The sequence below is a fragment of the Carcharhinus amblyrhynchos genome, chromosome 23 (assembly GCF_965287045.1).
Source record: "Carcharhinus amblyrhynchos chromosome 23, sCarAmb.v2.hapA, whole genome shotgun sequence".
Classification (NCBI taxonomy): Eukaryota; Metazoa; Chordata; class Chondrichthyes; order Carcharhiniformes; family Carcharhinidae; genus Carcharhinus; species Carcharhinus amblyrhynchos.
In genome coordinates, this window is record NC_137346.1 from 46,062,127 (window position 1) to 46,089,652 (window position 27,526).

The 27,526-nt window shown below is 41.4% G+C and overlaps 1 protein-coding gene across 5 annotated transcripts in view; it reads right to left on the minus strand.

Moving 5' to 3' along the window:
* The window catches only part of cux1a (cut-like homeobox 1a), a 507,476-nt gene that overhangs the window by 213,317 nt on the left and 266,633 nt on the right, over positions 1-27,526 (minus strand). For all 5 annotated transcript variants that reach the window (XM_080211032.1, XM_080211029.1, XM_080211030.1 and 2 more), the window contains exons 4-5: positions 25,308-25,386; positions 10,505-10,642 (exon numbers count right to left, since the gene is read on the minus strand). In XM_080211032.1, coding sequence (XP_080067158.1) covers positions 10,505-10,642; positions 25,308-25,386 — 217 coding nt within the window. The remainder of the gene's footprint in view (positions 1-10,504; positions 10,643-25,307; positions 25,387-27,526) is intronic.

Here is a 27,526-nt window from a genome sequence, read left to right on the forward strand (position 1 = left end):
CACAGCACCTTTAAACTAACATGAACCAAGTGCCACAAAATTCCTGAAGGTAGCACAAAATTACAAAAACTTTTAATATAATGAGTAATCATGGCATATAAAGTAGGAATCACTATGGAATGGTGAGAGTCCTGACCCACCACAAACATACAGCTGACTTAATCTCTAGATTTGAAACCTGCCACTGAGAAAGTGAGATTTTGGCTCTGCCCAATTAAGTCACCCCACTTGCCACGTTTCCCACTCTTACCGGCCCTATAACATTCTCCTCTAGGACTTCAGCAAAAAATCACAATGGGCACTGTTGCAGGTGTGATGATACTGTGCCTTTAAGAAATGTATTTTGAATTATGTTTCTTGTGAAACAAATGTTTTAAACTTGAGCTTTGATTACAGTGCCACTTTGTCTGCTCCAGGCAACCAAGCTGCTGAGCATGCAGAAGAATAATTGCTCGTACTTACTGGGGTGTTTGCTTTAATCTTAGTAATGTTATTTTTTGGGTTGTCTCCTCGGGTTTCAGAATTAGGTTTAATTCAGTTGATTGATAAAAGGAGTCATGTGAATGGGGGAAGCTAGGCTTATAGAGAGACATGCAGTCGGTTGCAGCTTGAATTTGAAAAGGAGCAACAGCTCTTCTCTCTCTTTCTGGAAATCAAACTCTGGGACCTGCTGGGAAATAGGTATCGCTCTCTAGAGGTCTGCAAAAGACAAGAGGAATTTTCTATCACTCTCTCTGGAGTTTTGCTGTTTAAGAAGCCAGGTGTATCTGTACCTCAGGTCAGTGGGTTTAAAAGGCTGGAGGATAAGAAACCCACATAAGTCTGTGTATCATGTTAACTGATTCTGAAGAGGAGTTTACGTCTATGGAGATATTGCTTAAATTAGAATTAATAACTAGCAATTATACTTGTCATGTTTGAGTATTTCAATTGCTAAAAGTTTTGCCAATTATTTTTGTTTTATTTTAACTATGTTGTTAAATAAAGTTTGTTTTAATAAAAGTTTCCTAGTGAGTCAATAGAATCATACCTGGTGTGAAACAGTTTATACTCACACTAATGCCAAATTCAGAAATACTCGGGGCTAACTTCATTACATACCTTAGAGTTTCTGAACTAGTCCCTAATACAGGTGTCATTTTTCAGATGAGACACTGAACTGAAGCCCAGTTTGACTTTTCAGGTGGCCGTTAACAATCCTATTACATTATTTCAAAGACCAATCAAGGAGTTATATCTGACGTCTCGGCCAAGATTTATCCCTCAATCAATATTAAAATAGACTGGGCAATATCTCATTGCTGTTTGAGACAGCTTGCTGAGCACAACCTTTCTAACATTTCCCACATTGCCAACCTCAAAAATGCTTACTGGGAGTAAGTGTGAAGTGCTTTGAGTTATCTGGTTATGGTGCCAAAATCTTTCTTTCTTTATCTGTGAGTGCTGGCAGACTATATGACTTCTGTAGGCATGATAGCCAATTCTGTTTGCATCTAATGCCTGCATACCTTTGCTTCTCGTATCTAGGTATATGCTCAACACTAATTATGCTGTGTTCATCAGTACCCAGCAAATTCTGTGATCAAACTTGGCAGTCTTTAACCCAGTCTCCTTTCCCAGCCTCACTTCAAATATATACATCTCTTTTTTCCCCAGGTTTTCCCCCCAGATTAAAGGTAACAGATCTTTTTTTCATTCATTCGTGGGACATGGGCTTCAATGGCTGGCCAGCATTTATTGTCCATTCCTAGTTGCCCCTTGAGAAGGTGAGCTGCCTTTTTGAATTGCTGCAGTCCATGTTCTGTGAGTTGACCCACAATGCCTTTAGGGAAGGAATTCCAGGATTTTGGCCCAGCAACTGTGAAGGAATGGCAATATATTTCCAAGTCAGGATGGTGAGTGGCTTGGAGGGGAACTGGCAGGTGGTGGTGTTCCCATTTACCTGCTGCCTTTGTCCTTCAAGAAAGTGGTCATGGGTTTGGAAGGTGCTGTCTCAGGATCTTTGGTGAATTGCTGTAGTACATCTTATAGATGGTACACACTGCTGCTAATGAGCGTCAGTGGTGGAGGGATTAATTAAGTGGGCTGCTTTGTCCTGGATGCCGTCAAGCTTCATGAGTGTTGTTGGAGCTGCACTCATCCAGGCAAGTGGGAAGTATTCCATCACACACTTGACTTGTACCTTGCAGATGGTGGACAGGCTCTGGAGAGTATGAAGGTGAGTTACCTGCTGCAGTATTCTCTGCCTCTGACCTGCTCTTGTAGCCACTGTGTTTGTGTGATGAGGCCAGTTGACTTTCTGGTCAATAGTAACCCCAAGGATGTTGACAGTAGGGTATTCAGTGATGGTTACACCATCAAATGTCAAGGGGCTATGGTTAGAGTGTCTGTTATTGGTGATGGTCTTTGCCTGGCATTTGTGTGGCCACTTGTCAGCCCAAGCCTGGATATTGTCCAAATCTTGTCACATTTGAACATGGACTACTTCAGTATTTGAGGAATCTCGAATGGTGCTGAACATTGTGCAGCCATCAGTGAACGTCCCCACTTCTGACCTTCTGATGGAGGGAAGGTCATTAATGAAGCAGCTGAAGATTGTTGGGCCTAGGACACCACCCTGAAGGGTGGTGCAGAGATATTGTGGAGCTGAGATGGCTGCCCCCCAACAAGCATCTTCCTATATACCAAGTAAGATTCCAACCAGCGGAAGTTTGCCCCCCAATATCCATTGATCCCAGTTTGGCTCGGGTTCCTTGATGCCACACTCGGTCGAATGCGGCCTTGACGTCAAGGGCCTCTCACCTCATCTCTGGAATTCAGCTCTTTTGTCCATGTTTGAACCAAAGCTGTAATGAGGTCAGGAGTTGAGTGATGCTGGCAAAACCCAGACTGGGCATCACTGAGCAGGTGCTGCTTGACAGCACTGTTGATGACCTGCTTCTATCACTATACTGATGATCAAGAGTAGACCGATTGGGCGGTAATTGGCCGGGTTGGATTTGTCCTGATTTTGTGTACAGGACACACCTGAGCAATTTTCCACATTGTTGGGTAGATGCCAGTGGTCTAACTGTACTGGAACAGCTTGGTTAGGGGAGCAGCATGTTCTGGAACACAAGTCTTCAGTACTGTTGTCAGAATGTTATCAGGGCCCATTGACTTTGCAGTATGCAATGTCTCCAACTGTTTCTTGATATCACGTGGAGTGAATCGAATTGGCTGGAGACTGGCATCTGAGATGCTGGAGGCTGCCAAGATGGATCATCCACTCAGCACTTCTGGCTGAGGATTGCTGTGAATACTTCAGCCTTGTCTTTTGCACTGATGTGCTGGGCTCCTCATCACTAACAATGGGGATATTGGTGGAGCCTCCTCATCCAGTGAGTTGCTTAATTGTCCACCACCATTCTTCACTGGATGTGGAAGGACTGCAGAGCTTAGATCGTTGGTTGTGGGACTGTTTATCTCTGTCTATCACTTACTCTTTCTGCCATTTGGCACGCAAGTCGTCCTGTTTGGTAGCTTCATTAGGTTGACACCTCATTTTTAGGTATGTCTGGTGCTGCTCCTGTCATGTCCTCCTGCACTCTTCAGTGAACCAGGGGTGATCCCCTGGCTTGATGGTAATGGTTGATTGGGGGATATGTCAGGCCATGAGGTTACACATGTGCTAGAATACAATTCCGCTGCTGCTGCTGATGGCCCACAGCGCCTAATGGAGGCCCAGTCTGGAGTTGCTAGATCAGTTCGAAGTCTGTCCCATTTAGCATGGTAATAGTGCCACACAACATGGTGGAAGTTATCCTCAATGTGAAGGCTGGACTTTGTCTCCACAAGGACTGTGCGGTGGTCACTCTTACCAATACTGTCATGGATAGATGCATCTGCAACCAGCTAATTGGTATGGATGAGGTCAAATATGTTATTTCCTCTTGTTGGTTCCTTCACCACCTGCTGCAGACCTAAGTTGGCCATTATATCCTTTACCCGACCAGCTCGATCAGTAATGCTGCTGCCAAGCCACTCTTGGTGGTGAACATTGAAATCCCCCATCCAGAGTATATTTTGTCCCCTTAGCACCCTCAGTGCTTGCTCCAAGTGTTGCTCAACATGGAGGAATGCTGATTCATCGGTCAAAGGAAGACGATACATGGTGATCAGTAAGTGATTTCCTTGCCCATGTTTAACCTGATGCCATGAGATTTCATGGGGTCAATATTAAGGACTCGCACGGCAACTCTCTCCCGACTGAATAACACTGTGCCACCACCTTTTCTATGTCTGTCCTGCTGGTGGGACATGTCAGATCCAGGGATGGTGATGGTGGTGTCTGGGGTGTTATCTGTAAGGTGTGATTCTGTGAGAATGACTATGTCGAGCTGTTGCTGGACTAGTTTGTGAGACAGCTCCCCTAATTTTGGCACTAGCCCCCAGATGTTAGTAAGGAGAACTTTGCAGGGTCGACAGGGCTGTTTGCTTTGCCATTGTCTTTTCCGGTGCCTAAGTTGATTCCAGGAGATCCATCCTGTTGCATTTCTTTGTTGAGACTTTGTAGTGATTGTTACAACTGAGTGGCTTGCCAGGCCATTTCAGATGGCAGTAAAGAGTCAACCACATTGTCTGGCCTATATATAACTGTAGAGCCGCAGCAGTAGGTTTCCTTCGCTAAAGGACATGAGTAAACCAGATGAGTTTTTCTGACAAATCGACAAAGGTTTCATGGTCATTAGTAGACTCTTAATTCCAGTTTTTTTAACTGATTTCAAATTCAATCAAACTACCGTGGGGTTCAAACCTGGGTCCCCAGAATCCGGGTTTCTGGATTCATAGTTGAGTGATAATACCACGAGGCCCATCGCCTCCCCCTGAAACATTAACCCTGTTTTACTGTCAGACCTGCTAAGTGCCCTCTAGCATTTTCTATTTACAGTTCAGATTTTCAGCATCCATTGTATTTTGCCTTTGCAGAATGGCAAAGAGGTCAAAATGACTTCAATGACACAAATTAATTTGAAATCGTAGCTGGTCTAAATAGTCCAATAGGTTTCTTGGGGAGTTCTGCACTTCTTTCACAGTGGTTAGCACTGTTGCTTCACAGCGCCAGGGTTTGATTCCAAGAGTGGCTTGGGTCACTGTCTGTGCAGACGCTGCACATTCTCTCCACGTCTGTGTGGTTTCCTCCAGGTGCTCCGGTTTTCTCCCAAGTTGTGGGAGGAATGACGTGTTGGTTAGGTGCATTGGCCATGCTAAATTCTCCCTCAGTGTCCCCGAACAGGTGCTAGAATGACTAGGGGATTTTCATAGTGGCTTCATTGCACAGTTAATGCAACTTACTTGTGACTAATTAATAAACTTTTTTTAAAAAAATGAACATTAATGGAAAGAAATCAACAACTAATATCAATATAATTTGCACTCTCCTGTAACAGGGTGTTGCATCCAGGCTGGAGGGATTGGGGGCTGGGGGGAGTGAAATGAGAGGGGTATTTGTTAGCATGAATGGTAGTTCGTTAGAATGGATACTTGGCAGAGAAAAAATACACCAGGAAGTAAGGTGAGTCCAACACAAAATTAGCCTGCATGGAAGGATTGTGGAGTGGTGCAATAAGAGCCACCTGAGGGGGTAGCAGAGGCAGGTTTAGCTTGGAGGGATTGAGGAGTGGTGGTGCCATGACAGGGCCTGCACAGGAGGACAAGCGATGGGAAGTGTGGAATAGGGGGTAAGGATGGCATAAGAAGTAGTGGAACAGGGGATAGGATGTGAATGATATAAAAGGGATGAAAAGGAACGGGGTGGGAATGACGCGAGGGTTGCAACAGGAAGGATGAATTGGCATGAGAGTGGGATTTAAAGCAGTTCTGATATAAAGATATCAATTTCACTGGAAATATTCTGCTGGTTTCTGCTAGTCTTTTAATGGTTTACTTTTTTAATGAAATACTGAAATTAATTTTTGAAAATACTTAAGCACCTCTGTTTCAACAAGAGTTTGTGCAGAAATACTATGATGCAATCACCCTGTAAAAGGCATATTTTCAAATCTCTTTAATTGAATGATTTTGTAGTTACCATAAAATTTGTCAAGTCTCATTACCATCTTATCCGTGAATGGATACAATTACGATATCAGAGGCTTTGGGGAATCAGAACGTAAGTTACGCAGTGCAAAGTTTCCAGCCTCTTGTAGTCACAGAATGTTTATAGTGCAGAAGTCCATTTAGCCCCATCAATTTGTACTGTTTCTGGAAGAGCATGATACTTAGGCCCACTCTCCTGCCTTATCCCTGTAACCTTGCACATTCTTTTCTTGGCAGACAGCAAGCTAATTCTCTTTTGAACATCTCAATTAAACCTGCCTCTGTCACCCTTTCAGGGATTTCAGATGCCAATGACACACTGGGTGAAATCTTTTCTCCTCACATCATTTTTACTCCTTTTGTCAATTATTTTGGGGTGGCACAGTGGTTAGCACTGCTGCCTCACAGCACCAGAAAACCGGTTCGATTCCCAGCTGGGGTCACTGTGCAGAGTCTGCACGTTCTCCCCATGTCTGCGTGGGCTTCTGCCCATTGTTCGAAAGATGTGCTGGTAAGGTGTACTAGCTGTGCTAAATTCACCCCCAGTGTATTCAAACAGACACCGGAGTCTGGCGACAAGGTGATTTTCAAAGGAGTAAGCCTACTTGTGACAATAATAAATAAACTTTAAACTTAAAAAAACTCTAAAAACTTTATTTTGAATCTGTGCCCTCCAGTTCCTGATGCTCTCTTGAATAGGGTTGTGACTGTTTACCCTGTCCATAACCCTCAGGATCTTGAGATCTCGAACAAATCTCCTCTCAGCCTTCTCTTCCCCAAGGAAAACAGTCCCAACCTCTCCAATCTAGCCTCATAGCTTGAGTTCTTTCTCTCCAATGCCTTCAAATTTTGCTCACCAGTACGGTATTCCCATAACATCCTCTCTCTCCAATAACGTAATGCCATCTTTAATCAATATTGCCGCAGAGCAATTCCCCTGCCAATCTAGTTTAAATCCTCTCCAACAGCACTCCCAACCATTTCCCCAACGACATCAATCCCAGTCCTGTTATGGTGCAACTCATCGTTCTTATACAGATCCCAGCTCTCCCAGAATTGGCCCCAATGCCTCAGGAACCTAAAGCCCCCATCCTTCCCCATTTCTCCAGCCATGTGATGAACTGTTCAATCTTCGTATTCCTATTCTCATTAACATATGGCCCGGAGATAAATCCTGATGTCCCGCTCACAGATTATACCTGCACACAATTTTGCTCTCGCAGATGACCCCAGCACTTCGTGGATGTCCAGTGTTAAGGTGCTGTATCTGTTTTGAACTTATCCCATTTCGCATGATGGTAGTGCCACACATGATAAAGCGTGGCCTCACTGTGAAGGCATACACAGGTCTGACAGTAAAACAGGGTGAATGTTTCAGGGGGAGGCGATGGGCCTCGTGATATTATCACTCAGCTATTAATCCAGAACTTTTCACTCACCTGATGAAGGGGCAATGTGCTGAAACTCGTGCTACCAAATAAACCTACTGGATTTTAACCTGATGTTGTGAGACTACTTACTGTGTCTACCCCAGTCTAACGTCGACATCTCTACATTGCAAGTGAATTGGGAAAGAGACTGCTGCATGGCAGACACAGAAAAAGGGCCTTTTTCTGAGCCTTTTGCTCTGACATCTCTGCTGTTGCTCCTTATAGCTGTTCTTGCCAGAAGGTCTGCTGTCATGGTATGCCGCTCCCGTCTGTCCTGCGTCATCCTTACATATGCACTGAAGCTTAGCTGCAACCGCTCCATGTCATTCAACTCTACCTGGGTCAACGTCTCATTGTGCTGCCCTCAACTCTGCCCTCCACTTTACATAATTCTGTAGCTTTTCACATCTATTCAAGAGGCTGAAACACAATATCTCTAGCCATGCTCTTATCTTCCTAATCTGATCATTGCTCTATTGGCTAACATAGTCGAATGATCTTTGTGGTCATGTCTCAATCTTAATCAAATAACTGGAACTTTCTGCAGAGGCTGAGTCTTTTTTCTGTCCTAGATCTTTGGTTCTGAAACAAACCATGATTTTGACAGATTGCCAGCCATCTGAAAAGGACTTGTGTACCGTTCCGTTACAGTCCTCACCCCAGCACCTGAAAGGCAACACACCTCTTGGAATTCATGTTTACAATGACAGAAACAACTCTCTGCTTCTTTTGCACTTCCTGCACTTATTCTCCCCCTTTCACAGCTACTTGAGAAGATTATTTTATTCTAAACAAACATATGTATTTATTTCGAAGGCCATGAACTGAACATGTGATAATTTACTTATATTGTAGCTTCTGCATTCAGAAAAATTCCAGTACACAGTGAAATAGGTAAAAACAAGATCGTGTTCATACTCTTTCAACTTTGCAATTCAAGAAGCTGGATTTGAAATTCAACTGCTAACCAGCTGACGCAGTTAGTTGGAGCATCTGCAAATTTCCATGATAGCCAATGCAGGATTGGTCAAATTAGTAAGATAAAAGAATATATTAGCTGATATTTCAGCTAATTGATTAGATGTGTTAGATTTCTGTTCTAGAATTCTGTTCCTAGTATTGGCATAGAATGTACAAGCAGTCTACAGTGCTCAGAAACACATACCTGGGTCAAATGAGAATGGCATTGTTGCGCTCGAAAGCAATAGCAAATGACAAAAACACAATGAAGTATGACTAATGCTTTCAGAGATCAATCATGAAGAATTATTAGAGTGAAACTGATTAAATTAATCAGAGTTTGCTGAGAATTAATTGCTAATTTTACTGACACTGACAACTGGTTACATTTCAAAAACGGAAGACATGCACAAAAAAGGTTTTCCTTACTTCTTGCATGACCTAAAGACAATGAATTAGTTGCAATCTACTGTGTGCTGTGCTACCAAGCACCAAGAACAGCAAATCCTTAGGGTGCACACTAATCTCTTGATACATTTATAGAATCTGCTTGAGCATTTCTCAATTACCTCCTTGTTGCGTACAACAATAAAAACTGTGTACTGTTAAACAGACACTAAAGCAATTTCTCTCCCTCAGGTTCTGCTTTGGGATCAGTGATGTTCATCCAGTTAAAAATCAGTGAAAAACTTAGTAAGACCATAAGGAGACACACCCTAAAAGACTCAAAATGTTTGCTCTGTTCTCTTTCCACAGATGCTATCAGACCCACTGAAATTTTCCAGCATTTTCTGTTTTTTTTCAGATTCCAGCATCAGCAGTAATTTGCTTTTGTCCAAAAGAATAGAGTTAGTTACAAAAGATAACAAACTTAAACCAGATCTAGCAGAACACTTCACTAAAACCATTCACCTCATCTCAATTAGTTAACCTGAAATTACCTGACAGGTTCCCCCATATCTACATACATTTGCTTCATAAATGTTTCCAAATACTCTACAGAGAATTCTATCCATACATTGTGCAGAGAAGAACTTAATTGTAACAACTGTCATACTTCATAATCCATCTGAATTAATTTGAGAGATTAGGACAAAGTAATATTATGGATTTACTTTTTCCATTCCCTTCACCATCTCCCCACTCTTTACAAGATACACAGATGCTTCCTCCACAGATGGAAAATCACAGATGCCTCTGCTCTTTTCTCATAGCTCAGGCCATGGGGAACAAAGCCTCCAGCTCTTGAATATCTCCCTTGGTGACCTGAATAAGAAATAGTGCTTAAGGTTGGGCAAGCCAGTATTACAGTTTAATCATTATTGTTTTGTGTTGTTGTCAATGATTTGTCTTTGTTGATTATTGCTCTGCATTGTTGAGCTTGACATTTACTAGGCCTCTCAATTTCTTTCTCAATTATTGGAACACCATTCATGGAGTACTGTAATGACCATTTTGCCTTTCCATGTCCAAGACCTTTATATCATATTGTTTAGAAGTTACACGGGATACCTCATTTAGTACTTCCTCCCCAATCCAATAAACGTCATCAAACCCAGTTGCTTATCCACTGCCAAAAGTTACCCTGAATCCTTACAGCTTTCAACATTTGGCATTGCATTTGGTATTTGGCCTTTGGTGTAGAATTTTGTCCAAGCTTTTCTCAAGTCCACTGAATAATTGACATATCTATCCCAACCTTTTGTGTTTATTTCAACAGGAAAGTTTCTATTCAAGAAAGCTAACTGATGCTTAATTGCAGTATTATTTGGAAGTGTTTTTACTTTGCACCAATGCTGCAGATGTCAAGTAAGTGTAGATATGGAAGCTATGGCCTGAACATTAACAACTGCGTGAAGACAGACATATTCTAGATCCTGAAAATCTGGTTGCAGATCATGAGCCTCAGGTACAGTGCACCTAGTTTGCACCTTATAACAGTAATAAAAATGACATAATTGAGGTAGTGATGATATCACACCGCCTAAAAGAGTCACTACTTATAAAGTGGAAAAGTGGCATTTTCCTGTCCTTACCCTGATTCTTGACTTCTGCAAACTCCTTGTTGTATTCCTCAAGTGTTTCCCGCAGTTTCTGATTCTCTGTTTCTATGTCATGCATACGTTGGACTTTGAGCTGGAGTTGTTGTCCTAGATCTAATGCTGGAACAGGATCTGCAACAAATCAATAACAGAAGGATAAATCATCAAATCTAATCCTCTGGCCAAGAAAACAGAAGACTGTAAATATACAGATACGGTCTTTAACAACATGTTTAGTTCTGGTGCCTAATTTCCCAGAGCAGCAACTGGCATTAGAAATAGCTTTACACAACTTTAATTAATTGGCAGAACTTCCTCATCGACTAATACAGCAATTCTGATCTTCTCCCCAGCACTAAAGGATGCCTTTGCTCATATCCTGAGTCAGAACACAATTGTAATTGGAGCACACAGTAGATACATTTTTCAAATCACACTCACAACCGAGGGGAAGAAAAAACCCTTGCACTGCTACTGTTGCTGAAGGCGTTGGGCTGTTTCCTGCTTACGTAGTCTTTGCAACTTTAAGACAAACATGTACATTAGGCTGTGATTATAAATCACAAACTATTACCAAGTCTATAATTTTAATGAGTTTAGATTACAATCTTTTGTAAAAAGAAATCCAGTGTTCACTATCGGGGTTAATTTCTGCAATGGGGCAATTTTTCTTGTGTGTTTTATACAGTGCCTCTTATGGCTTCTTTAACAAATTAGATAACAGAATCAAAACTACTGCTGTGAAATATGTGTATATTTATTCAAAAAACATCATCCTGAGGACGCTGGAATTTTGAAATTAAAAACAGAAAATACAAGAACATTCAGCAGGTCTGGAGGGTTAACATTGTGAATCACGATCTTCCATCATTGTATATTTACAATCTTTCTTCTGTCACCGTTTCAGGATTGAGCTGCTGGTTAGAAGACAACAATTTGTATCAAACACTTCCTGATGTGACATTGTTACAATTCAATCCTGACCATCAGAATATCAAAATTTTAACTTTTAAATTCCTCGTATCAAAACATCCTGAAGTAATCAGCTTCAACAGTAATACAACAAAGAATGGCATTCCTCAGAGTACATAACATTGCAGAAGACCACATTGTAATCATACAAAACAGCATGAGAATTCGGATGTTAAACTTAGTGAGAGTTCAACTTAGTTCTTCTGTCCAATAACACATTAAATGGAAAAAAAATTCCTGACAAATTAGATGACATTATTTTCGGTCTGCAATAAGAGCCCATATTTTGTGGTGGTAATGGTGGCAGAACTGTTTTTGTTTGCTGTCTTCACTCCACTGAAATTGATACTATCTTCTGGAATCTGTATAGGCATAGAACAACACAGAAATCCAGAAGCTGCTGTCAGTGATTCTATGCTCTTCCAGAGGACGTGCTGTGAAGGTACCCCCATTCATTGAGAATTTATGAATGTTCTACACTTGGATGCTGTTTGGTTTCACTAGAAAAACCTTCAAGAAATTTATACTTTATTAACATTCTTCACATTAAACCTAATTGGCTTCACGTCAGTTTTTTTTTCATTTGAAATACATATTCAAAAAGTAAAATAGCATCCCATCAGTAGTCTTACTAGAAATTGAGTCTGTTATATTTGCCGAAACTATATAAAGATATTTCCATAACCTTGGTTATATAATTCCTGAACATTTGCTACCTCAAAACTAGTTAACAAAATGAAAACTCGATTGTGCCCAATTATTTCAATATCACTTTTTTCACCTCCTCCGCAACCTCTCCGTGGCTGTGACATCTTTGACCAAGCAAAGCATCACTCTGGACACGATATTCTAACCGCAGTTTCTTTTTCTGTTCATTCATGGGACATGAGGATCATTATATCGCCCATTCCTATTTATCCTCGAGAAAATGGTGAGCTGTCTTCTTGGACCACTGTAATCTGTGTGGTGTAGGTATACCTGCAGTGCTGCTTGGGTGGGGGAGCTCCAAGAATTTGGCCCATGAACAATAATATATTTCCCATTCAGGATGATACACGAATTGGAAGAATAAGTACAGGTGGCGATGCTCCCATGTATCCGCTGCCACTGACTTGCATAAGTTGAGCATTAGCTTTTTATTCAGTGTCCTTAAGTTATTAAACCTGGAAATGACTTGAATTAACTTCTCATCCCACTTTGTATGCCTGCAGGCCCAAATATTTCTTCTCATTATCGTACCATAATCTATCACATTGGATTTCTCCACAAATAATTTTATCCAAGCTGTCAATCTACTAGTTAGTCTCTGTCCTCTCAGAGGTGTTTAAGGCTCTCCTCACAGTTACCCATGCAACCTATTTTTGTATTAACTGTCGCTTTGGATTTTGAACCTCCTACAGCCAAGTCCTGGGGGACCTGGTGCTCCTGGTGGTGGTGGTGGGTGGGTGGGGAAGGTGCTACCATTCAACATACCTCCAGTCTAATAACCATCCATTAACTATTACACTTTGTTTGCTCTTTTACCAACTTACAGTTAATACTGCCATGTAACCTGCAATAATGTCCAGCTTAATTTTACCATCTATCCACATTCTTTACTAAAAAGTCAAGACAAAGTTGTCACTAAGTATATTTATTTATTTTTAATTCAAAGTGATGAATGAGGCCATTTGGCCCATCAAGCCTGTACTGACAACTATCCCACACAGGTCCTATCCCCATAACACTCTGCTAGTCCTCCTGACACTGATGGGTAATTTATCATGGTCCATCCACCTACCCTGCACATCTTTGGAGAATGGGAGGAAACCAGAGCACCTAGAGGAAACCCAAGCAGACACGATGAGAACGTGCAGACTCCACACATTCAGTCACCCAAGGCCAGAATCAAACTCAGGTCCCTGGCGTTGAGGCAGCAGGGCTATCCACTGCTACCATGCCGAATTAGCTCCCATCATTTCTTTATCAAGACAAACTCTCCTGTAATTGTCCTAGAAACTTTATTTCTTAGAGCGTAAACTAAATGTCCTTGAAACCTGAACCTGCTAATCACACTGATCACATACATACCTATTTCTTCATTTGTTCTGAAGGAGGAACAGACAGGAAAAGACTTTCCATCCTCCATGATATAATTTATTTTTATTTATTCCACCAGATGTGGGTGTCACTGGCTATACCAGCATTGATTGCTCATCCCTAATTACCCTACACAAGGTGCAGGTGAGCCACCTTCTTGAACCACTGCAGTCCATGTGGTGTAGGTACATCCATAATACTGTTAGGGAGGGTATTTGACCCAGCAAGAATGAAGAAACAATTATATATTTCCAAGTCAGGATGGTGAGTGACGTGGAGGGGAATTTGCAGGGAGTGGTGTTCCAATATGCCTGTTGCCCTTGTCCTTCTAGATGGCAGCAGTCATTTGTTTGGAAGGTGCAATGTATGGAGCCTTAGTGAGTTTGTACAGTGCATCTTGTAGATGGTACAAACTGCTACCATTGTGCATCAGTGGTGTTTCCAGATGTGGTGCCAATCAAGAGGGCTGCTTTAACCTGGATGGTGTCAAGTTTCTCGAGTGTTGTTGGAGCTGCACTCATCCAAACAGGGGGATCAAACTCTTGACTTATACCTTGGACAGGTTTTGGGAATCAGGAGGTGAGTTAATCACCACAAAATCCCTCCCTCTGACCTGCTGTTGTAGCCACAAATTTATTTGGAAGCATGAGATAAGATAATGGCTCTCCATTGTTCCCAATCAATCTGATTTCATTGTTGCAAAAGTGATTACTCTTCAAGATTAAGGATAGCATCAGGGTGGTAGCAAGGGATGATATAGGAACCAAAGAGCAGAAAGTGGAATCGTTGTGGGCGGAGATTAGGAACAGCAAAGGGAGGAAGACGCTGGTGGGTGTCGTCTATAGGCCCCCAAATAATGATCTGGAGGTGGGGAGGGCTGTTAACGCGAAAATAAGTGCGGCGTGCAGGAATGGAACAGCGATAATTATGGGGGATTTCAATCTACATATTGACTGGTCGACCCATGTTGGACGCGGTGGGCTAAAGAAGGAGTTCTTGGAATGTTGCCGGGATAGTTTCCTCGAACAGTGTGTGTTGAAGCTGACGAGGGAGCGAGCTATCTTGGATCTGGTGCTATGTAATGAGGCGGGTAGAATTAGGGACCTTGTGGTGAAGGATCCTCTTGGGGAGAGTGATCATTGTATGGTGGAGTTTCTGATGCAGATGGAGGAGGAGAAAGTGGGTTCCCGGACACGCGTCCTTTGTTTGAACAGAGGGGAGTATGGTAGGATGAGAGAAGAATTGGCGAATGTTGACTGGGGGAGCGCGTTGGAAGGTAGGTCTGCTGAGGAGCAGTGGAGGATCTTTAAGGAGATCTTTCTTGGTGCTCAGCAGAAATTTATTCCGATGGTCAAAAAGGACCGTAGGAGGAGAGGTAATAAGCCGTGGATAACGAAGGAGGTGAAGGAAAGTGTTAAATTAAAAGCGGAGGCATTTAGAGTAGCTAAGAGTAGTGGGCGAGAAGAGGATTGGGAGAGGTTTAAATGTCAACAAAGATTGACAAAGAAGTTGATAAAGAAGGGTAGGATAAACTATGAAGCTGGGCTAGTGCTTAGTATAAAAAAGGATAGCAAGAGTTTTTATAAATATATAAAAAGGAAGATGCTGGCTAGGGTGAATGTTGGACCCTTAGAGGATGAGAGGGGGGACTTAGTGGTAGGGGATGGGGAAATGGCTGAGGCCTTGAATAACTTTTTTGTTTCGGTCTTCACGGAGGAGGATGTGAATAATTTGCCGGGTGTTAGCGATGGAAAGATGGTAGGACTGGAGGGTCTCAATGACATTATTGTTACTAGAGAGGCGGTGCTCGATAGAATGGAGGGACTGATTGTGGACAAGTCCCCAGGACCGGATGGAATGCATCCGAGGGTTCTGAAAGAAATGGCGGAGGTGATAGTGGATGCCTTGGTGGTTATTTTCCAAACGTCGCTGGATTCCGGGGAAGTGCCGGATGATTAGAAAACGGCTAACGTTACGCCGTTGTTTAAGAAGGGTGGCAGACAAAAGGCAGGGAATTATAAGCCGGTTAGTTTAACGTCTGTTGTAGGTAACATGTTAGAATCCGTCATCAAGGAGGAAATAGCGAGGCATCTTGAGGGGAATTGCTTGATAGAGCAGACGCAGCACGGTTTCATTAAGGGGAAGTCGTGTCTGACAAATTTATTGGAGTTCTATGAGGATGTGTCTAGGGCGGTGGATAGAGGAGAGCCGGTGGATGTGGTCTTCCTTGATTTTCAGAAGGCATTTGACAAGGTACCTCACAAGAGGTTATTGCAGAAGGTAAGGGGGCATGGAGTTGGGGGTAGGGTGTTAGCTTGGATAGAGGATTGGTTGTCAAATAGGAGGCAGAGAGTGGGGGTCAATGGGTGCTATTCGGATTGGCGGATGGTGACTAGTGGAGTGCCCCAGGGGTCGGTGCTGGGGCCTCAGCTATTTACCATTTATATAGATGATCTGGAGGAGGGAACCGAGTATATGGTATCGAAATTTGCTGATGGCACCAAGATTGGTGGAACAGCAAATTGCGCGGAGGGTGTGGAGAGTCTGCAGAAGGATCTAGATAGGCTGGGCAAATGGGCCAGGAACTGGCAAATGGAATTTAATGTTGGCAAGTGCGAGGTGGTCCACTTTGGTAGGAATAATGGAAGGAAGGACTTTTACTTATGTGGTGAAAAACTGCAGCAGGCGACGGTGCAGAGGAACCTCGGGGTCCTTGTGCATGAGTCGCAAAAACCCAGCCTGCGGGTGCAGCAGGTGGTCAGGAAGGCAAATGGGATGCTGGCCTTCATAGCGAGGGGGATTGAATATAAAAGTAGGGAGGTCTTGCTGCAGCTGTATAGGGCATTGGTGAGGCCGCAGCTGGAGTACTGTGTGCAGTTTTGGTCGCCGCACTTACGCAAGGATATTTTGGCCTTGGAGGGAGTGCAGAGGAGGTTTACTAGGCTGATACCGGAGTTGAGGGGTTGAGCTATGAGGAGAGGCTGAATAAACTAGGCTTGTACTCATCAGAGTTTAGAAGAATGAGGGGAGACATATAAGATGATGAATGGGATGGATAAGATGATGAATGGGATGGATAGGATAGAGGTGGAGAGACTCTTCCTGCTCAGAAAGGACAGTAGGACTAGGGGGCACAGCCTCAAGATAAAGGGGGGGGGGGCGGTTTAGAACGGAGTTGAGGAGGAACTTCTTCACTCAAAGGGTGGTGAATCTCTGGAATTCTCTGCCCGTTGAAGTGGTGGAGGCTGCCTCGCTAAATATTTTTAAGACACGGGTTGATGGGTTTTTGATAAGCGAGGGGATTAAGGGTTATGGGGAGAGGGCGGGAATGTGGAACTGAGCCACGACAGATCAGCCATGATCTTATTGAATGGCGGGGCAGGCTCGAAGGGCTAGATGGCCTACTCCTGCTCCTATTCCTCATGTTCTTATGTTCTAAGAAGTACCTCATTTTGAGATGTCTGGTGGCTGTGAAAGTGCCATATAAATGCAATAAAAAAGAAAATGCAGGAAATACTCAGCAGGTCTCATGACTTTCTTTTGTTTTGATGAAGCTCATCAACTTTGTTTCTTTCTCCACAACGGCCACCTGACTTGCCAAGTATTTCCATCATGTCCTGTTTTGAATGCAGATTTCCAGCATCTGCAGTATTTTGCTTTTCTTTATAAATGTAAGATTTTCTTTCTTTATGGGTAGTGATAACAAATGGCTTTAGCACGCATTTTGCAAATTAAAATACCAGAATATCAAACCCAAACTTAAAATCTTTTTTCCCCACCCACGACCTTTCTTAGGAAAGTGAAAATAAACATCAATGTCACAATTTACCTGGATCAAAATTTGATTTTGATCATTACCAACATCTGTTCCAGTGAGGGAGGAGGGAAGAAATCATTCTCACGTTTGCCACACTGTCTGAACCCAACAGTCAGACTGATCTGTGCTCAATCCAAGAGGGAGTTATGTGTGGGAACTGGAGGTCAACATGCATTTGAAATTACTCGTGAAAACCCAGAAGTAATTTTAAGTGATAGGAATTGTTAATGTCTTATAGATGTGACAGATAGGCAATCACTTTTAACAAGATTTGTATGTGAAAAGTTTTCAATTCCCATTGTATCCAAGGAGCAAAATAGGGACTTGCTACTGATTTGTAAACGCGACAAGAATAAATGTTCAGTTCTAAGGTGAAGACAAATTGGGGAAAGGAAATGCACACTGATGGTGCATTTCTAGATCAACGACTGCATAGAATCAGCTGCATTAATAAAAATTATTTCCTCAAGGTCAGCTGTATTTACTTTGCTCAGCACAGTCCAGGAAAAGAAAGACAGCCTTCCATATATAGCCCCTTACGTGACAATCGGACATCCTGCAGCCAGTTATAATGCAGAAATGTGGCAGCCAACATGCACACAGCCAGCTCCCAGAAAAAGTACTGTCATAATAATGAAATACTCTCCTTCTGTGATGTCCGTCAAGAAATAAATATAGGCCAGGGCACCGGGATAGCTCCATGTTGCTTTCCTAAATAGCATCATGGGATCTTTTACATCCCATGAGGGCAGACAGTAGAGTATCCACAAGACAGCACCTCCTCATTATGACTCTGTAGTCTCAGCCCCAACATTTGTGCGCTGATCCTGGAGTGGGATTTGAACAAAGAATCTTGTCACTCAAAGGAAAGAATGTTGCCAATTGAGCCATAGCTGACACGTAAACTTAACAGTGAAGCTTGTGTTGTGGGAGGAGTATACCTTACCCAAAGAATCATTACGGGGATAGTTCAGGAAGGGATGAAATCTTATTGAATGGTAGAGTAGACTTGAGGGCCCACTTCAGCTTCTATTTCTTATGTTTTTATGCTAGTAACATAAGCATTTGGCATCGACTCAGATTGTTTAAATGCAGTGTCCTAAACTGATGAAAGACCCCACCACTCCCACTACCCCACAAATCCCAACTATGCTGGCTAGTAGATCAGTTTTGTACCCAGTGACCCTTCAAAACTACCGAAGAACCGCCAAAAAGAGACTGTTGGTGATGTTTATTTGTGCAGTGCAATTACAGAAATTCCATGGCAATATTAAAAGATCAGCTTCTATTGGATCAGAAACACATCCTGAGGAAGCTCGGCAGGAAAGGAAATTTTAATTTATTCTTCATGTTTAAATGCTTGTTACCATTTTTACGGCATCCATACAGATACACGCAGCTACATTTTTGATAAAGGGGAGAGTGTAATCAGAGGTGCAATTTTCCTGAAGGGATTTGACCCACTGATGAAGGTGAAAACGAGAATACTAAAAAAACCATAATGTGTAAGCAACTCTGAATGCCTCACTAATATGGTCAATATGAGGAGAAGTGTTTGCATACAAATACTATTAGCATGCATCAGAGTTACACTCAAGTTGTCAATTTATACTTTGGTGAATATTAAGAAAGTGGGATCTGGGGAAAACATGAGCACAGTTGGTATTTGCATATATCAGTGCTGTATGCTAACTCAGCTAGATTATACACTTTTACAAACTTTGACACACACTGTAATTTCAGAAACTAACTTTTACCAAAAGTGCCCTGCTACATATTGGAACTGTTACTGTCACAGTCTCTAAGGAAAATTTAATGCAAGAAACAAAAGCTGTATTAATGGAAATAAAGTTCTCTCATGGGCAATAAATCACCTATGAAGCTTGAGCATCCTTCATAATGAAGAGATTTCAGTTTTCGTCAACTAATTATTACTTTTAATATAAAGGTTCACATTTTTCTCTTTATAGCATTCCTATATTGCTACTGTCAGAGAACTGTATAAAATACAAAGGCCCCAAAGTTCAATCCATCATCTCTGATCTTGATGTCAACGTCAGTGGAAGAATGATTTTGGGTTGGCAGTTCTCATCAGTGACAAATAAAGCAAAGTACATACTTGTGACTTTGGAGGCACCACAGAACAGGGTTTGGTCATGATGCTTTACTAATGAAATAACTCATCAGTACTCACAAATCATGACAGAAGACCCAAGATTTTGATTTGATTTATTATTGCCACATTTATTGGTGTACAGTAAAAAGTGTTGTTTCTTGCAAGCCATACAAATCATACCGTTCAGAGTACATAGGGGAGAAGAAAAGGAGAGAGTGCAGTGTTACAGTCACAGCTGGGTCATAGAGAACGATCAACATAATACAAGGTAGATCTGATGGTAGCAGGTAAGAAGCTGTTCTTGAGCCAGTCGGTACATGTTCTCAGACTTTTGCATCTTTTCTCAATGGAAGAAGGTTTAAGGGAGCATGACTGGGGTGCGTGGGATCCTTGATTATGCTGGCTGCTTTTCCAAGGAATCAAAGAATGGGCGGCTGCTTTTCTGTGGAATCAAAGGATGAGGAGGCTGGTTTGCATAATGGACTGGGCTTTGTTCACCACCCTTTGTAATTTCTTGCAGTCGTGGTCAAAGCCTGAGCCCATACCAAGCTGTGACACATCTAGAAAGGATGCTTTCTATAGTGCATCTGTAAAAATTGGAGACAATTGTAGTGGACATGCCACATTTCCTTGGCCTCCTGAGAAAGTAGAGGCATTGGTGGGCTTTTATAACTTTTGGGACTAGGACAGATTGTTGGTGATGTGGACACCTAGAAACTTGAAGCTGTCAACCATTTCCAACTCATCTCCTCTGTTGTAGACAGGGGCATGAACTATACCCTATTAACCTACAATTTTCTAATAGTACATCTGTTGCTCCCATTATTCTGCTTAACCTGGTATTCTTCTTCCTCCTGGATCTCACACCCCTACCAAGTTAGTCCAACCCTCCTAATTGCACTAGCAAATCAGTCCAGGAGGTGATATTAGAAAGGGATACCAGGATGTGAAGAATATTGGGAGCAGATGCACTAGAGTAGGAAATAGTAGGCGTGTTTAACATGACAGAAAGCAATAAATGTAAATTATGGTTACTGTGCATGTCCATGAATGTCTGGAGTATGGTAATCATGAATCCTAGAATCTAGTACAGAAGGAGGCCATTTGGCCCATTAAGTCTGTACAGACCACAATTCCACCAAGGCCCTATTCCCATAACGGCTAATTCCCTGTCACTAAGGTCAATTTAATATGGCCAATCCACCTAACCCTCACATCTTTGGAGTGTGGGAGGAAACCGGAGCACCCAGATGAAACCCACGCAGACACGGGGAGAATGTGCCCACTCCAAATGGCAAATTGGTCATGCTAAAATTGCTCCTTAGTGTCCTGAGATGCGTAGGTTAGAGAGATTAGTGGGTAAGTATGTAGGGATATGGGGTAGGGCCTGGGTGGTGTTGTGGTCGGTGCAGACTCGATGGGCCAAATGGCCTCTTTCTGCACCGTAGGGTTTCTATGATTCTATGATTCCACACAGACAGTGACCCAAGCGGGAATCAAACCCAGGTCCTGGCTCTGTGAGGCAGCAGTGCTAACCACAGTGTCAGCGTACTGCACACCAAGATTAAGATTGGAGAATTGCAGACATAGGCACTTGGAATTATGATGTCGCAGTGACAACTGAGACCTGGCCCAAGTCTATTAAGTATTCATGTATACAAGGTGTGCAAGAAAGATAGGAAAGGAAAGGAGGTGGATGATAGTATTAATTTTTGTTAGTTCTTTCACATTGTAAGCATTACTAGCAAAGCGAACATTTGTTGTCCATTCCTAATTGCTCTCAATAAGAAGGTATCGTGCCACCTTCTAAAACCACTATAATCCATCAGGTGTCCATAAGGAAAATTTTGCGGCATTAGATCAAGGGAGAATGAGCCAGAGGGATCAAGGACAAAGTTGATCTCTGAATGGATGCTGTTAGCATTTTCTCAGCATTTATCATCACCATTTATGTTCCCTTTGTCTAATTACAGTCCCCTGTGCGCACCCCCCCCGCCACCCCACCCCAGATGGTATATATCTTGTCCTAGTTTCTTTGTCTTAACTCTGCTGAAGGGTCATCCAGGCTTGCAACACTGGCTCCGTTCTCCCCATCGACGCTGTCAGATCTGCTGAGTTTTTCCAGCATTTTCTGTTTTTGACTCAGATTCCAGCTTCTGCAATATTTTGCCTTTCTGAAGAGCAGAGTCGACTTGGACAGAGTTAAGGAACAAAAAGAGTACAATATATTGCATGGTGTAGAGTATAGGCCACCAACAAGTGGGAAAGGCGTAAAGGAACAAATTTGGAAGGAAATTACAGAGAATGCTAACATTATAGAGTAGAGGACTTTAATTATTAGAATATAGAATGAATCAGTAGTGAAGTAAACGGTATTGAGGACCAAAAGCTCCTAAAGCATGTTCAGAATTGTCTACACAGTAAGTTTTCAGTCCAATGAGACACTGCTGAACATGGTTCTCAGAAATGAGGTGGGCCTAGTGGATGAAATATCGGTAAGAAAACATTTAGGTCACAGTGATCAATGTATCAGAACATGAACAATTAGCTATGGGAAAGCCAAATTCAACGGGCTAAGAAATGAATCTAACCCAAGTAGACTGGAAACAAAGATTGGCAGGCAAACACTGTCTTTAAAAGAATAGTTTGGGTGCAATCCAAGTTTATTTCAATGAAGGGGAAAAAGTAGGACAACCAAATCCAGATGTCCCTCGATGACAAAAGAGACAGAGATTGAGAAGAAGCAGAAAAAGTGTGGTTATGACAGATGTCAGGTAGATTTTACAATTGAGAACAAGTAGTAAAATAGAAGCTTCGAGAGAAGAGGCTGAGAAAGCAAATAAGAGGCAGAGACGGGAGGAGAACAAACTGGCAGCTAACGTAAAAGAAAATCCAAAGGTCTGCTATGGGCACATAAATGGTTAAAGAGAGATAAAAGGGAATTAAAAAATGTCAGAAGGCAAGGGTATTAAATGAATATCCTGCATTTGTTTCTTTACTAAGAAAGAAAATGCTACCCAGGTCATGGTAAAGGGGGGTGCTGGGATAGTGGAATTTAAACACTTGAAAGGTTTAAAATTGATAAGGAGAAGGTATTGCTAGGATGTCTGTACTCATAGTTGATAAGCAGCAGGACCAGGTGAGATGCATTCAAATATACTGAGGGAAGTGAGTGCAGAAATTGTAGAGGCACTGGCCATAATTTTCCAGTTTTCCTGAGACTCAGGCATAGGGGACTGGATAAGTGCAAACATTGCACCTTTGTTCAGAATTGCAGTCCCAGGTCAGGGGTATTGAGGCACGAGAGGAAGGGCATCGGATCTGAGATGCTGGGAGGAGGGCCCCCCCAAACCTTGGACATCGGGAGGAGGGGCTTGAGATCTGCTTTGTGGACGAGGGGGTGAGGGGAAGAATGCGCTGCTGGTGGGGGCTTCAGCAGTCTCCTGACAATTGGGATTAACCAGGGTGTGTCTGTACTGCAGGTTAACAGGCTCAGTTGTGGATAGGTGCCAGAAGGAATCCCGGTATTTGGAACATTTGTCTGCCAGCTCCAGTCTGAAACATATCCATTTACTGAAAGCCAAAAATACAGAGAAAGAAGGAATTGTTCCCAAATACAGCAGATATTGACAAAACCAGAGGGACAGGAGTTTGGTGTTATTTCTGGAGCGTTAGAAGATTGATGCAGGTGTGGAAATAGCAACATGAAAGAAAAGGAAGAGCAAACCTTAGTGTATTGATGGATCATATGGGAAATCTAAGGTGAAAAAAGGGAAAGTAAGAGAGTGGAATGCAAGGAAAGAGAAAATTGAAAAACAGAAAAGAGGAAAGAGGAACAGAGATAGCAGGGAAGAGTGGAAAAGTCTAAAGGAGACAAGAGGGGAATAGCAAAAGGAGAGTGGGAAATGAAAGGATATAAAGAAAAAGAGGAAGGGGGATCAGGAAAGGATGAAGCATAGAAAACAGAAGAAGAATATAAACAGAAAAGAAAATAAAGATAAATGGCATCTAGAACACTGGAAGTCACATACTGAGGGGACACAAGCCTTCTTCCGCTAAAGGTGCAGTCATCTTAAATGTTTCCTGGATAATATTGTTTATGAACATAATATACATAGAATTGTTATTTTGCACAATGTACTATTTGTCTACTTTTCAGACATGCTCTAGTAAAGGTAGCAAGTTATTCAGAATATAAGGTTTACCAATATCTTCGTCTACATTGCCAGAAATTTACATGCATTATGTTGCACATTTGTAATGTTATCTTGTTCCCTAAAAATATTAAATATCAGCAAAAACTTAAACGCAACAAATTGCCAAGAATGTTTTGCAGAACTCGAAAGTGCCAGCAGATTTTTAAAAGCCATTATAATTTCAGATTATTTGTAAACATCTGGAAGACTCTACTGCTATTTGAAGGCCTAGCACCCTGCAGGAAGATGAATAGCTCCTTCCTATGTATATTTAACGCAGCTCATCTGATGGCACCACATTTTCAGATGTATTTCTGTCTGTTAAAGCGGGGTTTCGTGGCTAATGTAATTAGAGGATTACATAATTAACTCAACTGTCTCATTAAGGAAAATCAGCTGGAATTCTAAGCACTTTTTTCATACAACAAACAGTAGTGTTATAAGAAAAATCCACTATCCAAGCCACCATAACATTGTTATTTAAATTATTTGACTGAAGAGAAAAATATACCTGTTACTCTGCATTACTTCTAAATTTAAGGAAAATGAAAAATGTTTCTGGGAATTCACAGCTGCATTGTAGTTCAGTCACACAGTACACCTGAAATAATATTTTATATTACAGGCACTGGCATTAGTAAGTTGTGCCCATATTTCAAGCCATGTTAGAAACCTGCAATGAGTTATCGCAATGAGAGCCCCTAACCACAGCAGTCATGATTTACTGAGCAGTTCCACGACTGACCCACCAAGACTAACTGTAAAGAGTACACAGAAAACAAGGTATAGAGAAATTTGTCTCAGTGGATCTGGTTTAGATGTTAAAACTGTACACAACATAACATAAGGTCAGACCCGAGGTTCACCTCAGCTCCGTTCAGAAGAAAGCCAGTGATGATCATACAACACTGACATTTTAAAAAATGATGTACAATAAATAGGATGCAAATTATTGTAACAGTGTTATGTCAAAATGAATAGCCATGAAACAAAAATAAAGATGCACAGACACAGTCCCGTTTCTACGTGGAAAATATGGGGAAAATATTATAGATACACTTGTTTTAAACAGGTAACATATGTTATGCACATCTTTTGAATGGTCTTTATAATCAAGTACACATTTTCTACACAACACATTTTCATGCCAAATTTAAAACAAATTACAGAACTACAGAATTTAAGGGTTCTTAGATTAATTACAATCCTATTAGTACTTCGCCTAAAGTGCAGAAAAATTTCACCAATATTTAAGTTTTCAAACAAAACGGAATCTCTTCCACCATGAACATGAAGATAGCACTGGTTTGCAGTACTATTGTGGAACTTAATGGGCACAATGAAAAGCTCAAGAATATAGGTTTGTCCATACAACACCATTTCAACTTCAGTATTCCTGACATTTTTAAGCACCATAGTCTCTTTGAGTGAATCAATATTTATTTATCATATAGATTGAAACATGGTTTTAGATTCACAAAACCTAGGTTTGGGCTAATTTTTATATCAAATCCCAGGGGAGCAAAGGACATAAACAAAGCATTTCTAAAGCTCAGGAACTAACATAAAATGCACTGGCTTAGGTCACAGACCACTTTGGGTAAATCACAAACATACCTGGAACATCAATTAGTCTTTTGTAAACATTTAAAAAGGCTGCCTCTGCTTCTTTGCTTCTTTTACTTAGGGCATCGATCTGAAACAAACAACAAAAATTCTTATTAAAAGAATACATCACTCTTTCCTTAAGACCATAGATATTGACTAAATTTTACAATATTAAAATGATTTTAAAATTGTTTTACATCTCCTCCATAACCTTCCAAGATATCTGCCCTCCTCCAGTTCTGGTCTCTTGCCCATTCCTGATTATAATTGCTTAACCATTGGTGGCTGTTCTGTCAATTGCCTAGACCTTAAGCTCAGGAATTCCCTTACCATACCTCTCGGCCCTACCTTCCGCCTTTAAGATGCTCCTTAAAACATAGCTCTTTGTCCAAGGTTTGGTCACCTGATTTAATATTTCCTTCCACAGTTCAGTTGTTTTATAATGCTCTTATGAAGTACCTTGGGATGTTACATTACAAGCACTACATATATTGTTGTTGTATTACAAAACTTCTAAGCTTCAAAAGTTTCACAAATCCAATGTTTCTTTTGAGCACATAATACTTACACCCACAGAACCACAACAAAAGAAGTAACTTTTGTCTCCAGACTTTGATAGACCTTTCCCTTTTAGTTATCACCCTCCTCCTCCCCTTTCCCATGGCTCTGTACTTGCTGAAAAATATTCATCAGTGCCTCCCAAGTGTTAATGAAAGAATCAATAATTCCGCTTTTCTCTCTTCACAGATGCTGCCTGACTTGCTGAGTGTTTCCAGCATTTTCTGTATCTCTCGTGATTGGGAACTTCTTTGCTAACAGGAGATAGGAACAAGGATAGAAGGTAGGAACAAGTCCAAAATACGGGCTGGTTCAGAGCATTGGCCATGCTAAATTCTCCTTCAGGAAGGAGAGGCACCAGGGTGTGGCAAGTGGGAGGTTTTCACCGAAACTTCATTACAGTGTTAATGTAAGCCTCCTTGTGACAATAATAAATAAACTTTAAAAGGTTAGGCCATTCAGTCCTTAAGTTTGTTCCACCATTCAATAGATCATTGCTGCTTTTCCTTCAATTACAATTACTCACTTTTTCCCAAAAATATACTTTATTCACAGAATATCTAAAAGATAAAAGAGCATTCCAAAATACTTCAATACAGAAAATGCAATAACATTCAACGTTTCTCTATTGAGAATATTGTACTCTGAGATACTTCAATACAACACCATTTGACTGACAAAAATCTTATCAATCAGTTTTGATCATTGTAATTGGCCCTCAGAAACACATGGCAAAGGAGCTGTTGTTATTTTCACAATATTCCTAGTTTAATAGCATGCGCTAAACCAAAAATAAAATCACATACACACATGAAAATAACACTAGCCACAGGTGGGTTTCATCACATTAAGGAACAAGAACACTGTAATTGGCCCTCAGAAACCACAGCTCCTTTGACTCTAAGATGTCAACCTTCACATTGATAAGATTCACATTGAACATACTGAGCAATGGAAATGGCATAAAGACCAGGCAAGCAAATGCCCCACCTATTCTTGCAATTATTCTTCCAATTAGAATCATAGTATTTTGAAATGATTACACCATAAGCCTAACAAAAGCATACGTGATTATTTCCATATCACAACTGCTCAGAAACCCATTTCTTGCTTTCTAACAGCAAATCAAAAACTTTGCAAAGCAACTTTTATTGAATAGGAACAGTAACATAGTAGTTACGTGATCCAGAAATCTGGACTAATCATCTACAAACATGAATCAACTCCCACCACAGCAACTGGAGAATTCAGTTAATCAACCAAATCTGGAAATTAAAAGACTATTAGTTATTATGGCTACATATGTACGAAATTGTTGCAAAAACCCATCAGGTTCACTAAAGCCAGTCAGGAAAGGAAATCTGTCGTCCTTACATCGTACAGCCTGTGAAAAGAATCATAGAATGTGGTTGTCACTAATCTCTGAGAAGGTTGAGATAGCCATTCAAACACACCATACTGAGCGCAGCAAGTCAAGAAGATAACACATCACCACATCTAAGAGCAATGTTGCCAATGATGTCCATAACTAATGAATTGATTGAAAAGTCCTTTTTTTTGCCTCTTAAAATACTTCTTCAGTACCGAGGTAGGAACCTTTCTTTGTACCTGTTCCAGACTATAGGTCAGCAGCAGGAATTAAATTTTAAATCAGGTCTAGCTGTTTTTCT